At 44.1% G+C, this 16,747-nt stretch overlaps 1 protein-coding gene across 2 annotated transcripts in view; it reads right to left on the bottom strand.

Moving 5' to 3' along the window:
* ABL1 (ABL proto-oncogene 1, non-receptor tyrosine kinase) overlaps positions 1–16,747 on the bottom strand; it is a 138,586-nt gene that overhangs the window by 27,990 nt on the left and 93,849 nt on the right. Inside the window, exons 1-3 of one of the 2 annotated variants that reach the window (XM_046660209.1) lie at positions 16,529–16,741; positions 1,042–1,215; positions 174–469 (exon numbers count right to left, since the gene is read on the bottom strand). In XM_046660209.1, coding sequence (XP_046516165.1) covers positions 174–469; positions 1,042–1,215; positions 16,529–16,607 — 549 coding nt within the window. In that variant the 5' untranslated portion in view covers positions 16,608–16,741. Of the gene's footprint in view, positions 1–173; positions 470–1,041; positions 1,216–16,528; positions 16,742–16,747 lie in introns of those variants that run through there. The other variant, XM_046660202.1, reaches the window with a different exon arrangement.

Here is a 16,747-nt window from a genome sequence, read left to right as displayed (position 1 = left end):
ATGACCGGTCCTTGGTGGAGGGTCTTTCATAAGGCTAATGGAATGATGCCTTGCTGTTTACTTGAAAGTGTCTTCAAACATCTTCTTGGTTGAGCTTTGTTGCAATAACTTATCAACCCAGCCCCCCGGCCCATCAGCTCCCCCGACGGGGTCCCTTCTCTGGGGTCCCGTACCTTGCCATCAGAAGCAGTGTTGATCCTGTAGTGGTACACCCTCCCTTCGTATCTCAGTGAGATGGACCTCTGGCCAGGGCTGCTCTCGCTCTCCCGCACCAAGAAGCTGCCGTTGATTCCACTGCTCAGCAGGTATTCGGCGGCATTGCGGGACACGGGTCCGTGGTACCAGGAATGCTTCTCCAGACTGTTGACTGGTGTGATGTAGTTGCTTGGGACCCACCCTTGGCCATTTTTGGTTTGGGCTTCACACCATTCCCCATTGTGATTGTAGCCTAAGACCCGGAGCTTTTCACCTTAGAAGAAAAGAAGCAAAATCAGGTATGTCAGCTTTAAAGGCTAGCTTCATTCATTCTCCTTTCTTCTTGTACTACTATTAAAAATCTCCAAATTCCTAAATACCCACCTTCATTTTAACAAGTCCACATAAATATAGCCACTTACAAGTATGTAAGAGTCCATGTTTACATATAAAGCTTCCTGTTTATACTGATTATACAGATAAATATATAGCCTATTTTAATAAATCTATTACGTTCGCTCAAGTGCTCTGATCCTAATATAAGGAAGCTTTTTAGGGAAAAAATTACCTTTTCTTTAAAAAAAAAGTGTTCTCAGAGCTTGGTCCAGGTGCCTTTCAGTATGAAATAGGGAAAGCTCTGTTTTCGCTAAGGACTATTGTACAGGAACACTTCTCCTTAAGGAAAAGTGACTCTCTCTTGTAAAGATGCTGTGATTTTCTTAGATCTCTCTGCATTCCAAACTTTAAAGCAGCTCTTTCAATCAGCAAAGAAGTGGCCAGTCAGGCCACAGTTTCCCCTGATTTCTGTCTCTTGCAACCACCACCAGCTGCCTACAGCCGTTTTACCTTTAGTTATGCTTAGAGTGTTATCCCCACTGGCCACAAAATCATACAGTGCAACAAAAAGGTTGGGGTCATTTTCACTGGGACCAGCAAGAAGGTTTTCCTTGGAGTTCCAACGAGCTGCTTCACTGAGACCTTGGGGCTCGAAGTCAGATGCTACTGGCCTTTGAAGGGCTTCTGGAAGAGAAAAAGGGAAACAGAAGAAAGAAACAGGAAGAAGAATTGGGAAAAAAATTAGTTTTAGTCTCAGGAGCAAAAAAGGTCTGTGTTCTCAACATTATACATTCCTCATTTATTTCATTTCTTAACATCTGTATACATTACGTATTAGTAAGAAAGGTGGTTAAAAAAAACGGACTCTTCCTTTCTCAAATCTTGTGGAAAACACTAAGTATTTTTGTTCCAAGGTGGTAAAAACTGCCCCCAAATAGTTCAAGCTTTTTAAATTTGTTAATCCAAAACGAACTCAGAAATGGAAAGAGTCCATCCTCATGTCTTTGCTGTTGCTTACGTTAAAATATGGAGTGAAAGTTTCTTGCTTTATAACATTTTTAAACGTATCAAAGTTAATATATGCACATAATTTAAAAATCAAATAGTACAGAAGGGTCCATAATGAGAGACAAATATCTTCTATCCCACTCTTCTCTACACCCAGAGGAACAGCTATTTTTTGGTCCTCCCCATCTCCTTGAATAGAAGTCACCTCACTGTAGCCCTTGCTCTCCCACCCCCATCTCTCCTGTGCCATCCTCTACCAGGTCCCTTTGGGCTGTCGGTACAAGACTTCACCTCTATCTCTTGCTCTCTCAGCTAGGGGCCCGTCTCTCTCAACCATTTACTTCACGGGCCAAGGATGCACCCACCTTCCTTCCAAGCTTGCCCCCATCTATGCTCGCTCTCAGATATGGCCTCCTTTACGTTTTCTTTTACGTTGTGAAAATTAATAACTTCCTCTATTCTGTAATAATAAAGTCTTTCGTGTTTTGTCTACAGGTAGATTCTAAAGTTGACAACCAACCCACACCTCTTAGCTGAGGAATATGTGACTATCATTCCCTCCAGGGCCAAACGGATCATTACTTTTTCCTTAAGTTTCTTGTCTTTCTTTTTTCTTGAACTTTGCTCAAACTTTCCAGAATTTCTCTGTGATAATGACGACATGGACAAGGGTTCTTTCAAACCAGCAAGTCTACTCCAAGTAGATCTCAACAGTTATAGGATATTATGGAGTGAAATTCAAATACTCACTTGAGGAAACTACAATGAGAAATCAAACTTTAAAAAAAGGGGGGGATTCTAATTTGAAAAGAATGGAAGGATCTACCATATGCTTAAGCCAAACACCAATGATAACAAAACAATTTTGTTTTAATTTTCCCCCTTCATGGATTTAGATGACCCTCAAACATTTTTTCTTGGGTAATAATACCCATCTCAGAATGGGCTTGATTCTGCAGTATTCGCTTCAAAACCAAAACACAACAAAACATAAACACTGAAGGCACCTAAGACACCTGAGGGACTAGGCTGAAATTCTAGAAACATGACTCGAGAACTTTCAGAAACAGACATTCTCTAAAATATCTCTCTGGAATAAACCGACAGAAGATAAATACTGAAGGTTCTAGCTTTTGTACTATTGACTGAAGGAAACCCTACAACAATTGCTTTTCTAAAAGAGTAAATCCCAAATTCTGTCATTACTATATTTGGTAATTTCATTTTATGAATCATGAGGGCAAAGACAGTTTCAAGAACGAGGGTCTTGTGACACTACCATTTCCTAGAATGCGGGAAAGGCTTAGTGATGAGTGAGGCCCTACTCTCAGAGTATTTACATTGGCTTTAAAAGTACATTTAGCACCATCGTGATCAGGAATTGATCAATTAACACCAAAAAAAGCTGGTAAAGCAGGGAATTATGTTTTTATTAAAATACGTGATCGTGATCTCCCACCTGAACGTACGCTGGTTCGCTCGTCTTGGCCACAGGGCCAAGGACCGCCCTTTAGAGTGTGGGTATGCAATTAGAGTTGGGTGTTGTCTTCTTCTGTAAGTCCTACCTATAATGCATCATCTCACTTCCAGCTTCACTTTCCTGCAGGGGGAGGGAGAACTTAGAGCCATTTGCTGTATAATCCCAATTCAATGCCTTCCCATTGGTTACAGCTGACTCACTCACACCTAGTCCAACAGCAACTTTTTAAAAGTTACCTGTCTTTACGAAGTCTGCCTAAAGCATTCATCTTAATTTTCACAGAAATAATTATCTTTTCATACTTGGTTAATATGAAACCAGTGAAATCCTAGTGATTAAAACAACAAATATATCTGAAATAAAGACATTTGGAAAGAAACAAAAGTGGCTGTTGGTGTGGCCCAAACTCAGGTGGCAGGAGCAGTGGGCAGCAGACAGCGGCCGAGGGCTGTCCCATCCGTATACTGTGGGCGCTGGGGAGGCAAGATTCACGAAGGAAGTGGGGCGTGCTGGTCAATTTAGCAAGTCAGTTACGTGGAAGCGAGTCAAAAGAGCTTCTATCGTCGTTATACTAAGTAAAACTATTAGGCAAAGGATTCCTAAAAGATTCTTAAGGATTCTTAAAACAACTCTTGCATGTCAAAAGAAAAAGATAAATCCCTCCACTATGCAAAAATGGACCAAAACCATGAATAAGCAACTCACAGAAAATTTAAATCACCAGTAACCATAGAAAGCATGTTAATTCCCTCACTAGTAATCAAAGAAATACAAATTCTTCATCAAATTGGCAGATGCATTGTCTTGAGGCTAACAGTCAGTGTAAGAACCCAATGAAATGGCCACTATGATACAATGCTAGCAGTTGGTGTAGAAATTGGTGTACCATTTTTAGGACTGCCTCTGGAAATATGAACAGTTTTAGAAATTCCATGTCCTTTGATCTGCCTCTAGGAATTTATCCTAAGAGATCCACACAATGATTTGTATATACTGATTTTTAATAACAGCACAGAAAAGAAAAAGTACAAAATATTTATCAACCTAAGTTAGTTTGTGGTCCATCCATAAGATAGAATATAGTCATAAAGCCATTCAAAACATTTTCGTAAAAAAATGTGTAAATGGCTTGGGAACATACTCATAACAATTTCCAATTTTCTACAAACTGAAAGTCCAGAAGAACTACACTAAAACGTGAACGGCAGTTAACTCAGGGTGGCGCTCTAACAGTACCAGCAACAGCAGTTAACTCGGGGTGCTTGGATCACAGACATTTTACATTTTCTTTATTCTTTTCTATATTTCGGCATATTTCTCACAATGAAAGTGGATTATTTCTACAATCAGAGAACAATTACAAAAATAGAAAAACTGTTATAAATAGAAGGCAGCTGACACATAGATAATTGATCATCTAACATGAAAAAGTACAGTGGGGGAGGACAAAATCTCCTCAAGTTGTCCTGAAAAAGTATTTGTGCGTTTCCCTCTAGTGTCCCAACCTCATGGCCATGAGCATACGACTCTGGCAGACCGGGCCCACACAGGAAATGAAACGAAAGTCATGAATACAGAAACGCTTTTCTTCTCAAATGCCATTTGACCTCTTCTATCAAACATTCTGCAGCATCTGGATTTGATCAAAGTTACATAATCAGGGGAAGTGGCCTGGAAAACACCTGGAATAGGCAGAACATAGACTCTTGCCCAGGGATGACTATCGATTTGAAGCATGGGTGAGAGAGGGACTGTCCCCAACATGGAGACAGATGCTGGGAATTTCATACAAGGGGATGAGGCCTTTGTCAGGAAGGAAAGGGCCTCCCACTGCTTTTGATTCAACAGGACGTCAGGAAATCCAAGGCAGTCCCTCAATTTTCCTCTCCAGTTCTTGCTCCATTCCACAAATTAATGGCCGAAGCCCAAAGGGAAGTATTGCTCATGCATGCCTCTGGATCGAGACACTCAAGTACAGCCACAGTCCAACACCAAACCCTTCCAGTCAATTCCCAGTCCAGGCTGATGTCAAAATTGACTCACAACGTACAAACGCCAAGTTCCTCGCTTCATTTCATAGTGAACTATACTCGTCAACCTTAAAAATGATCACAGCTTACAAGGCTAAAGTTGCAGAACGCACTTAAATCTTCCTTGCTTAATACATGAACTTTCTGCCAGTCCCACTGTCAGGAAGTCAGACCCCTAAAGAAGCCCAAAGGCTTCATTCAAAAAACACGTCCAAAAGAGCTCCCCTCTTCTGTTCTTCCTGTGGATCTTTTGGCTATTGTTAAGTCTTGGGAAAGAAATTTTAGCACCTGCTATTCTTTTTTTTTTTTTTTTAAGGAAGATTAGCCCTGAGCTAACATCTGCCAATCCTCCTCTTTTTGGTGAGGAAGACTGGCCCTGAGCTAACATCCGTGACCATCTTCCTCCATGTTCTATGTGGGACGCCTACCACAGCATGGCATGCTAAGCGGTGCCATGTCCGCACCCGGGATCTGAACCAGCGAACCCTGGGCCACCAAAGCAGAATGTGCACACTTAACCAGTGTGCCATCAGGCTGGCCCCTATTCTTCCATTTTTTAAGTGAACATTTTCTGCAGCATCCTTTCTGAAAAGAGTCATATTTTAAATATATTTAAGATTTGTATCTTCAAAAGTGCCTCTCATCCCATTTAAAACCCTTTTCTTATTTCACTATACTGTTAATGAAAATGTTTCCACCCATCAACAAAACTGTGGAAAAGTCATTAATTAGCCAGGTGGGCACCAATAATGGTGATACCTTAAAAATGCTTCCAAACCTCCAAAAAGCTATGGCTCCACCTATGAGAATATCAAACTGTTTGAAAATTCATTAAGAACAATGCCACAGAATTCTCTGGAGCCGTGCATGATTAACTTGTTGGGACAGTATTCTAAGAAAATGGCTTGGGTCTTTAAAGTACAGTTTAAAGACCATTATATACAAAAATAATCCTGTCTTAAAGTTGCGAGTCACTGATCAAAAATGTTTACCAAAGATTCTCCGATATGGCTTATCTGGTCTAGACTTCCAGGGGCTGCTGCTGCCGCTGAGCCCACCACTGGCAGGCAGGAAGAGGTAAGATGCAAGATGCGCACGAACTCCAGCGGCCTGCTACTTCACAGTCCCAAGGGGAGGGGTGACTTCACCTCCAGGAAAAACATCCCTGGGAAGCTCCCCACCTTCCTGTTGGCGCTCGGGCCCAAGGTCACGGTTCCTTCTGGAGTGCGAGCGCCAGCTACAGCTACGCGGCACCACCGGCTTGCGGAGACAGCTCTGTGTGGGGGAGGGCGCAGGGCGGGCGTGTCAGACGTGAGAAACATCCCCCCTACTTCTGCTCGCATTTAATTATTTAAACCCTTGTTGCTTTATTCCTGTTTCCTTTGTGGGTCTTTCACTATTATCCTCCAGTTCAAGGAATTTCTGTAACTTAAAAATCTATAAAACAGACCCTTCAGAAAAGAGGGAAGGCTTCGTGTTTTATTTCATGCTCTGTTCCAACTGATGAGATCATGCTCAGACTATTCTCAAGTCAGTTTATAACAGTCTCATACAACTTCTTATAAAGTGAGCTTAGAGGAAAAGTATTATTTCCCACAAGTTGAACTTGATGAAAGTCATTTTATCTACGCTCTACACAGTCCTTTATTTTGTAATTTAGACCCTCACCTGGAGCAGTTAAAATTGTTTTGAAAACTAGTTTAGCTAAATATAGCCCTGGCATTAACTGCACACTGACCCGAATTTTCCCAGCACCCCAAACCACTGCATCAGCTGCTGGGGAGCAGGGTGGTAACGACGCGAGGAGTCACCCCGCAGCCTCTCCTCCTTGTGGGAGAAATACAGTGGATGAAAATTCACATGGCCTGAAGCGAACTCTAAGAGAAGACAAGTGCCGGCCCGTGGATTAATTTATCAGGACACAGACACTGAGGGCCAGGAGCTGTGAGGGGTCAGCTCACCGGGGTTAGAAGGAGGTAGACCCCTGAACAAGACCATGCCGGCAAGGGAAACAGCATTAGCACAGGGATCCGAGGCAGCCTGACGCACCAAGGCCACTGAGGAGCCTTCAGGGCGTGAGCCTCGGGCCCTCTGGTGATGCCTAGGGCCTCCCCCTCAGAAGGAAGCTTGTAAATGCATAAAATAAGTAAGGAGGACTGAAAGACAAACAATTTTACTGAAAGTCCTCACAATCTTTTCAAAAATTTGTGATACAGAGCTTCTTTATTAATGCATTAAATACATGCTTCTTTATTAACACATTAAATAACACGATCCAGTGGTAACTACTGTCATTTCAAAGTAGTGATGAGTATAAGTAATAATCACTCTGTTAAATGATATGAAAATATCTGATTTCTATTGGTGACAGAGTCACAAATACTGCTAATATTACTGTGATTTGTTACCAACATCCTTAAAAGAATGAAGTACTAACTTTCAGTTAGAGGTGACTGAAATAAAGTTTTAACCTTTTCCCCTCCCAGGACGTGGAGCCCTGAATTCTATCCCAGACCCCGAGGGCCCTGCAGGTCAATAACTCCTGCACTATGGATTAGGGTCAGGAGAAGCCCAGCGATCAGACGGGGAGAGGGGCCAAGGAGGCAGCTAAAAATTAGTGAGAAATCCAAATTATGCAATTTTCTTTTTAAACAAATGCAGCTGTATTACTTCCCACTTATGAGCATTATAGGCAATAAATTAAACAGGTTTCTAGAGAAATCTCCTTTAAAAAACAAAAAGTTAAACAACAAAGTTATTTAAATTCGCCCAAAGTTTAACTGTTTCTTCTGGAAGCTTTTTGCATTCAAAAGTTCTCAGCCAGGCAGTCTCAGCAAAGAGAACTCTCCACCCCGCTGCCCCCATCGGGAGTCCAAACATGAACCTCTCTGCCCACACGGTCCGTCCCCCACCCTCCACCGAACAGCAAAACACACAGGGCTGCTATATCACTTGCTAAGAGACCTACTGTCAAAGACGTCTACGGTTACTGGAAATGGAGCAGAAAGACCCACATAAAATGGGACCCCAGCACTTTCAAACTACTCTGAACACCTGTCACTGACCCCCCGCCCTCGGCCCAGTAAGTTCACACCCATATTCGGGCCACTTGTCCTCCCACATGTCTCTGGTCAGTCCTGTCCTTTCCATGACTCACCACACCCTTGACTGGTTTCCCTCTCTGACCCTGCCCCCTCCCTTCCACCTCCACACTGCCACCAGAGGGGTCTTTCTAAAATGCAAACCTGACCAAGTCACTCTCCTGTTAAAGTCCCATGGAGATGGCTGCTGGCAGAGGAGCAAGAGAGAAGGCTGGGGAGGCAGCCCTGCCTGTCGATGCCCAGTCCCCATTTACTAGCAAGTGTCTTCTGTGGCACCGTAAGGAAGAGAGTTATCATGGGCCTTGCAGAGTAGCTGGCAGTTTGCAGATAACGTGGGGGACACTGCTCCTAGCATGTAACAGGCCCTCAAAAACTGGTTGGGTTGTTATTATTACCACGACCATAGGAAAAGTCCAAGTTCCCCAAGAGGGCACATGAGGAGGCCCTGCAGGGTCTGGCCTGGGATCATCTTCTCCCACGACCCCTACTTTTCATTCCAGACTCCCCAAATGCATTGCAGTTTCCCCCACACAAAACCCCACTGCTGCCTCACCTGTGTGCACTTGACAAGGGCCATACACTCTCCGTGGAATGCCTTCCCAGCCTACTTACTGCTCATCCTCCTGACCTCACTACCTATAGTCAGCCTCTGGCTGGTCCTTCCTCCTCCCTACCGCCTTGCCCCCAATTGATTACTTCCCCTTCCCCTCACTTGGGTACCTGGTGTCTGTTTCCATTACCGCCCTGCAACACACAGTAAGGAATCTGTTCACATGTCCCTTGCAGTGCATTAACCCTGGACTCCAGGGTGGACAACTTTGTTCAAATCTCAGCCCACCATGTCTTAAAGATACTAATTTCTGAGCCTCAGTTTCTCAACTACACAATAGGGCAACAATGGTATCCATCTAGTTGGGCTGTCAGGAGGGCTCACCCTACATGCACAGAATTTTTTTTTTTTGAGGAAGATTAGCCCTGAGCTAACTACTGCCAATCCTCCTCTTTTTGCTGAGGAAGACTGGCCCTGAGCTAACATCCATGCCCATCTTCCTCTACTTTATATGTGGGACGCCTACCACAGCCTGGCTTTTGCCAAGTAGTGCCATGTCTGCACCCGGGATCCGAACCAGTGAACCCCGGGCCACCAAAGCAGAACATGCGCACTTAACCGCTGCACCACTGGGCCGGCCCCCATGACAGAATTTTTGCAGGAACGTCAGGTGTAGGATCTGGCACTAGGGCACGGCACTACAGGGCAATTACTCCTTCACTTACTGTTGTCACCACAATATGGTACACTCCTTTGGGGCAGAGACCACGCGTTCTTATCATAGAATCTTCAGCAATGCAGACTCCTGCATAGCGCTGTGCAGGACATACAGTACCGGCTCCTGTGTATTAAAATGAACTTGTATGTAGGGCCAGCCCGGTGGCACAGCGGTTAAGTGTGCATGTTCCGCTTCGGCGGCCTGGGGTTTGCCGGTCCGGATCCCGGTGCGGACACAGCACTGCTCATCAAGCCATGCTGTGGTAGGCGTCCCGCACATAAAGTAGAAGAAGATGGGCACGGACGTTAGCTCAGGGCTAGTCTTCTTCAGCAAAAAGAGGAAGATTGGCAGCAGATGTTAGCTCAGGGCTAATCTTCCTCACAAAAAAAAAAAGAACTCATATGTAGAACACCCTGCATCTCTCGGTCTTTGGCAACAAGGTAAAATATTAAGTCATGGCTGAAGCCTGCACCTTGATTATCTGTTAACCTGCAATAATAGAAATGACAGACAGTAAATATGAAAAGCAAATGTAACCTGACCAGGAAAACTTTTATAAAAATCTAGGAAATGCAATAATTTTTTTAATGGATTGTAAACCATGACCAAGATCCTAAAAGAAGGTGTAACATAAAAGTCCATTTCTCTGTGCTTTCAAAGGAAATAGGCTTTGTTACAGTCTCCTAACAGGCAGACCGCCCCCTGGTTAGAGCCCTGAGGCCTCCACACACGTGTTGTCTGTTCCACGAACCCCTGCACTGGCCCTGACTCAAACTGCCCGCAGTGAGCCTGCTAACCATAAAGGCTCATTTGCATCCTGTCACAGGCCCTTTGCAGTAGGCCAAAAGCCTCCCCCTCTGCCGCCAGGCCTGGGATGATTTGAAAGCACTCGTTTCAGATTTCCTGTTCTCTGGGAAAGTGTCATCAAGGACTCCTGGGTCCGTTTAGAGCTGAGTCACTGAAGTAAAGGGGCTCCCCAATGGCAGGCCATCTCCCCAGAATGTCTTGTTAGCCAGTATTATTTCTATTGCTAATCTGAGTAATTGAACGTGACCAAAAAAAGGTATTTTGACTCCAAAAAGCAGTGGCTAATTCTATTTATGGCCAGCCTTTAAATTCAATTTTAAGGTATTCAATGTACAACACTATTGGCTAAATTTGAGGACTGGTAAGATTGATAAGAATTAGGTCTCTAGGGGCTGGCCCCGTGGCCGAGTGGTTAAGTTCATGAGATCTGCTTTGGTGGCCCATGGTTTCGCCGGTTCGGATCCTGGGCATGGACACAGCACCGCTCATCAGGCCATGCTGAGGTGGCGTCCCACATGCCACAACTAGAAGGACCCACAACTAAAAATACACAACTATGTACTGGGGGGCTTTGGGGAGAAAAAGGAAAAATAAAATCTTAAAAAAAAAAAAAAAGAATTAGGTCTCTAAAGAGAATTTAAGAGTAATGAGGTTAAAGTTTACGCAACTGAATGGGAGAGAATGACAGCTAATGGTTATTGATCCCTTCTGAGTGCCAGCTCTGCACCAAGCACTCCATCTGCACTAAACCCCCACGACCCTATCAGGTGGACTCCAGCACGAGAGGGGAGGACGTGGAAGCCGAGCGAGGTGCCTCAGCTGCCTCCCCTCCAGTTCTCTATCCCTCAGCCACCCAGACAGTCCATCACTGTCTCTGGCACTTCTCTCTCTCACAATCTTGCTTTTTCTCTTTCTCCCCCACCCCTCCGGCCATCCCCCTTCTGTCCCTGTCCCCTCACTGTCTTCCTCCCCTCTCTTTGTTTCCCTTTCTGTTTCAACCTGTCTTTTTGCCTTTGCCTTCCAGCGTCTGTCTTCCATTCCTCCTTCCTCCTCTCTAATTCCCAAATGCTTCTCTGTCTCCCTCACCTGTCTGTCTGTCTTCCTTATCACCATCAACTGACATAGACAGTATCAGAAAGTATCTACGGCATGGGTTAAGAAAGAAAGATTTGAAAACCAACTTCAGAAACCAACTTCAGAAAATAACAACTCTCATTATCTGAGGACAAAGTTAGACTCTTAAAAGTCACTAACTAGCAAGCTATTCTTCCAAATGGCTTTAGAAACTATAACTTCACTAGGCAAGAAAACCTTGAAAACCTATCAACTTGACCATAAGCTGATAATTGTTAAAGCTGGGTGATGAGTACAAGGGAGTTCATTATGCTGTGTGCTTCCATTATAGGTTTAAAATTTTCCATTAAAAAAAAGTAAGTAAAAGAAGTAAAAAAAAAAAAAAAAACAAAAACAAAACATTAACCTAAGAGTTTATTTTATAAATTATTTTTCTTTGTTTAATTATGATTATGATCCACCATTACAGAGGAAAAGTTAAATTCTTCCAATGTCCCATTTGATCTTTAGTTCTTTCATATTTTTTCCAGTTTTATTGAGATATAATTGACATATAACATTGCATAAGTTTAAAGTATACAACATGATTTGATATACGTATATATTAAGAAAAGATTCCCATAATTAGTTTAGTTAACATCCATCACCACACGTAATTAAAATTTTTTTTTCCTTATGATGAGGACTTTTAAGATCTACTCTCTTAACAACTTTTAAATATACAATACAGTAGTAACTATAGTCATCATGTTGTACAATGTTGTTATATATTTTAAAAACCTATCCACAGGGGCCGGCCTGGTGGCGCAGCAGTTAAGTTCGTACGGTCTGCTTCTCGGCAGCTGGGGTTCACCGGTTCGGATCCCGGGTGCAGACATGGCACCGCTTGGCAAAAGCCAGGCTGTGGTAGACGTTCCACATACAAAGTGGAGGAAGATGGGCACAGATGTTAGCTCAGGGCCAGTCTTCCTCAGCAAAAAGAGGAGGATTGGCAGTAGTTAGCTCAGGGCTAATCTTCCTCAAAAAAAAACCTACCCATAGATAATTTTTCCTGTTTCTATTTCAGATCAGTGATTACACTGGCAAAATTATGACTCAATTTTACAACAAGGTAATAAGGAGTATGAGATTTTCAGTTTTTAGATGTTTAGAGCTGTGGAAATACTGCCTCTGGAGAGAAGAAATAAGATGCCAACCATGAACCAATGGGATCTTTTCTTCCACAATTAAAATATTCACCCTGGGAATCAGAGAGGGTCAGAGAAAGGGAAGATACTTTTCCTTAAAACCAAGGACAGGAAGTATTAATTAAATGCATCGAAGCAAACTTAGAAACACTTTTGTTAACAATAAGAAAAACTTTTGGGTGGGTTCAGCTCAATTCTATCATCACTTCAGCCATTAGACAAAGTGGCAACGCCAACATTTTAGACTGCTAAATGTTTGTTTAAAATAACAACAGCTAACAGATGCTAACATCTTGCTCTGTGCTAAATAATTTAAATGAAATCTCTCATGTGACTCTCCCAACTCAGTGAGATAGGGACTACTATGAGCCTTATTATAGAAATGAGAGCACCGAGGCTCAGAGAGCAACATGCCTAGGGTCACCGGGGAGCACGCCTGGCATCCGTGTCCAGGCTGGCTGGCTCTGGAGCTGCATGCCTCACATGAGAATGGAACCTTAGCAATACCCTAGCCCTAAAACTGTCTGGACTTAAGGACATGTCAAAGGAACTGCACGTCAGTACAAATACACACGTTGAACATGTTGCTGGTTTCAGAACTTTCACTTGAATCATCTCACAGCTCCTCAAAATGATCCTCTAAGGTGGGCTGGACAGAGGATGTTTGTTCTCTCTATCTGAGAGGTAAGGAAACAGAGAAGCAGAGAGAGTTCAGACAAAAACTGGGCTCTTCCACCCCAAACTCAAAAGTATTTCCAACCAAAGTGAACTGAGGTCCTCCTTCCTCCTCTCCTCTCCAAACCTCACGGCGCTGGTCTGAGAACTAAGTGAGGACGTCTACGAAGCACTTAGTGCCAAGGCCCGTCACGTCAGAAATGCTCAACATTTTAACGCAACCTCAAATGAAAAGGACTCACTGGCTTTATATTAGGCTACAGAAAGAGCCTCAGATTTTCTTTGTTACTAAACAAGGGAAGTATTTGATGACCTCAGGACAGAGTATTTAGAATGACAGCATAAGCTTCTCTGAAGCAGAAGTTCTAAAAGTGTATCTGCGTGGCTGGCACCACATAAAGCATTTGCCAGAAAGTTAACTGCTAGAAAGAAGCGTTTAAAAGCGGGTCCTTAAAATAAATTTTGAAAGTTCGAGAGGAGTTCACTTCACAGTCATTAGTTTTTGATTCCAAACTAAAGAACATGTGCATGTGCAATATTCACGTACAATGTATGTGAATACAAACACATGAACAAACAAGATAAACTGGAAAACACTGAATTCAAATGGCTACTGTTCATGTTTGCTTCCTTTCACGTCTCTAGGGGGAGAAATAAATCAGAAAATTCCGCGTTTGAAGCACACCAAAGATTGCAAGGTAAATGTGGCCACAGTGAATAGATACTGCTGCAAACATGCATTTCCACAAAGGTGGAGCACAAAATTCAAACGCTCTAAGTGCTTATGTATGCATAAAATACTTCTAGAAGGTACACAGGAAGCTCCGGAGTGATTACTTCTGGCGTAGGGAAACAGGATAGGAGACAGAACTTTCACCAAATACCCTTTAGAATCCTTTACCACGTACAGCTATTGTAAAATATACACTTAAAAAGTTTAATTCTACCGCTAAAGGTCATCTTTTTTACAACTATTAGGTTTCTAGAAGAGAAAGACAGACTATCCTATTTCAGACACTAGTCAGAGTGTTTCTGAAGACTCCATTTTAACATCCACAGAGAGTTCCAAAGGACATCAACAGTGACAGTCGCTAAAGCATGGAGTGGCCAAAACTGGGCTCTTCGGAGCCAGACAGCATGGATTCGAATCCCAGCACCACCACTTGCTAGCTCTGCGACCTTAGACAAGTTTCCTAACCTTTTGGTGCGTCAGTTTCCTCATCTATAAAATGGAAATAATCACAGAGCCATCATGAGAAATGTGCAAATTAAATCATACAGAATCCTGAAACAGTGCCTGGCACACAGTAAGCATTTAATAATTGTTGCTTTGACAGCTAGGCCCAAGGAGCAAGTAGATGCATGATCAAGTGGCATTTATGGCCGAGTCTTCTTGGACAGAATGGAAAACTCAACCATACTCAATGTTCCTCCTGACCTGGGATGCCGGGGCCCCAAGTGGTGTCAGTAAACACCGACTGACTGATTTAGACGTCAGTAAAAATGGAAAGGCTGGATTACTTATCCAGATGTTGGCAACTGTGTTTCCCAAGAGACTAACAGCACGTCCAGTATTTAAGAAACCATTACTGAAGTTTGTTAAATTCTCTCAACTACAGAACAATAATTCCATTTACTATCTCCAATTAAAAAAACAATGAAATAAGGAACACTCAATACCAAGAAAATTCCTAGACTGATACCTTCCTAGATGAAGCCTTGACCCAAAGCAGTCTGGTGGACTGGAATAAGACACTTTATATTAGATTTTTTTCCTCAAAAACAATAATTAAACCAGCCAGGTACATACTAAATCTCTCATTTACCCTCAGGAAAACAAAACAAAGTCAGAGCTTCACTGTGGCCTGAACTTTCCTCCAGCTCCACTGTTACAAAAGTCCATTCATCTCCCCCGCCTTCGGCGTGCATCTGCGCAGCGGAGATGATAATGCCTAACACTAACTCGTTACAGATGGAAATGAGAGTGTGTTCAGAATTCTGAGCAACTTGGAAAAGAAGCGACATATTAACTGAAGATGATTTTGGCTGCTCAAATGCCAACTTGTAGAGACAAATAAACCGTCTCCTCCCCCCAAAAGCTAGATTTTGTGAGCTCACTCCATCTGGATGAGCCTCCTCCAAGGCCCGAAATCCCAGAGAGGGAAGGGGACTGACGTGCACATCTTGGGCGAGAAGGGCGAACAGGTCTCACCTACAACACCCATTGGTCTTTATGGTCTGGGCTGCACATGTGACGCCAGGCAGCCCCTCAAGTCAAAAAGTTGGAAAGAAAAGAAAAACAGGTTAGACAATTAATGAGGCCTCCATTTATCTGTTCTTCACTTGAAAAACATTACAACTTCACGGCACTAGAGGCGAAATCCTACTTGTTCTAAGATGAGCTTTATATTTCTATTCCTACTTTGAGTCTTAAAAAGAAAATGACAGAGAAACACAAGCAGGATTACGTCTCTGAAGCACTATTAGCCCTTCTGCTGAAAGCAAGAGTCTGGGACGACCAGTCAGGCCCTAAATCAGATCAATTTTAGGTCCACCTTGAGATTACAAAATGACAACTGCTCATCATCCTCAATTGGCTTTTTTCACTTGTCACCTTACCAAGAAGTGAAAGACAAGTAACAGGAAAGAAAGAAAGAAACAAATAAATAAATGGATTCGAGAAGAAAAGGAGAGTGGAAGGGAAAGAAGGCGAGGTGAAATGCTGCTGGCCCTGAGGCTTCAGGAGGGAACCTAACACGAGGTCCCCCTCCCCAAGGACTCCCAACTCATTCAAAACGCCTTCTTAAAATCTGGTGTAATTTCTCTTTTCTCCTCCCCAAAGAGAGAAAATTCCTAAGACCTCTTCGTGGTCTGTAGATAAGACTGTGGTGGGGGTGGGGGGAGTGGAAAGATCACTTGAAATTCTGTATCCATAAATGGTAGAGCTGTGTTCCCTTTGTACACGATACTTAATGAAAATCATATGTTTCACAAACACACGGGCAGACCTTTTTGACACATAATTCCCAATTAACGGTGGAAATCCCACAATGTGAGCTCACAAGGCCATTCAGGCCTGCAGAGTTCGCTTTCTCAGACTTTCTCGGGTAGAGCCCCGCAGCTGGGGACCCGCGACGTGGGCTCTCCCGGGGTTAGCGAGCGGGCCAGAGCCCCGCATCCTCCTTGCTAGGGGCAGCGCCCAGGGGCGGTCGAGAGAAAGAGGGAGGGGGAGTGGGGAGAGGGAGAACGAGAGGGAGAGAGACAGAGAGGGAGGGAGAGGGAGCGCCCGCGCGGGCGAGGCCTAGGAAGGCCCGGCCGGTGCCCCCGCGGCCACCTCGACCCCCGCCGGCGGCGGCGCGGCGCTCACCTTCCAGGTAGCAGCTGGAGGACGAGGAGAGCCCCTTCTTGGATTTGCAGCCCACCAACTTCAAGCAGATCTCCAACATCTTCGCGCGCCGGCGGCGTGGGGCGGGCTCCCCGGCTCGTTCCGCCGCCCCGCTCAGGCCCGGCTCTGCCCGCTGGCCCCGCGCGCCCCCGCGGGCCCCCGCGGCCCCGCCATGCCGCCTCGCCGCCGCCCCGCGCCCGC

Source organism: Equus quagga, chromosome 1 (genome assembly GCF_021613505.1).
Source record: "Equus quagga isolate Etosha38 chromosome 1, UCLA_HA_Equagga_1.0, whole genome shotgun sequence".
NCBI lineage: Eukaryota > Metazoa > Chordata > Mammalia > Perissodactyla > Equidae > Equus > Equus quagga.
The sequence above is the reverse complement of the archived record's forward strand: the minus strand, read 5'-3'. Positions and strand labels throughout refer to the sequence as shown.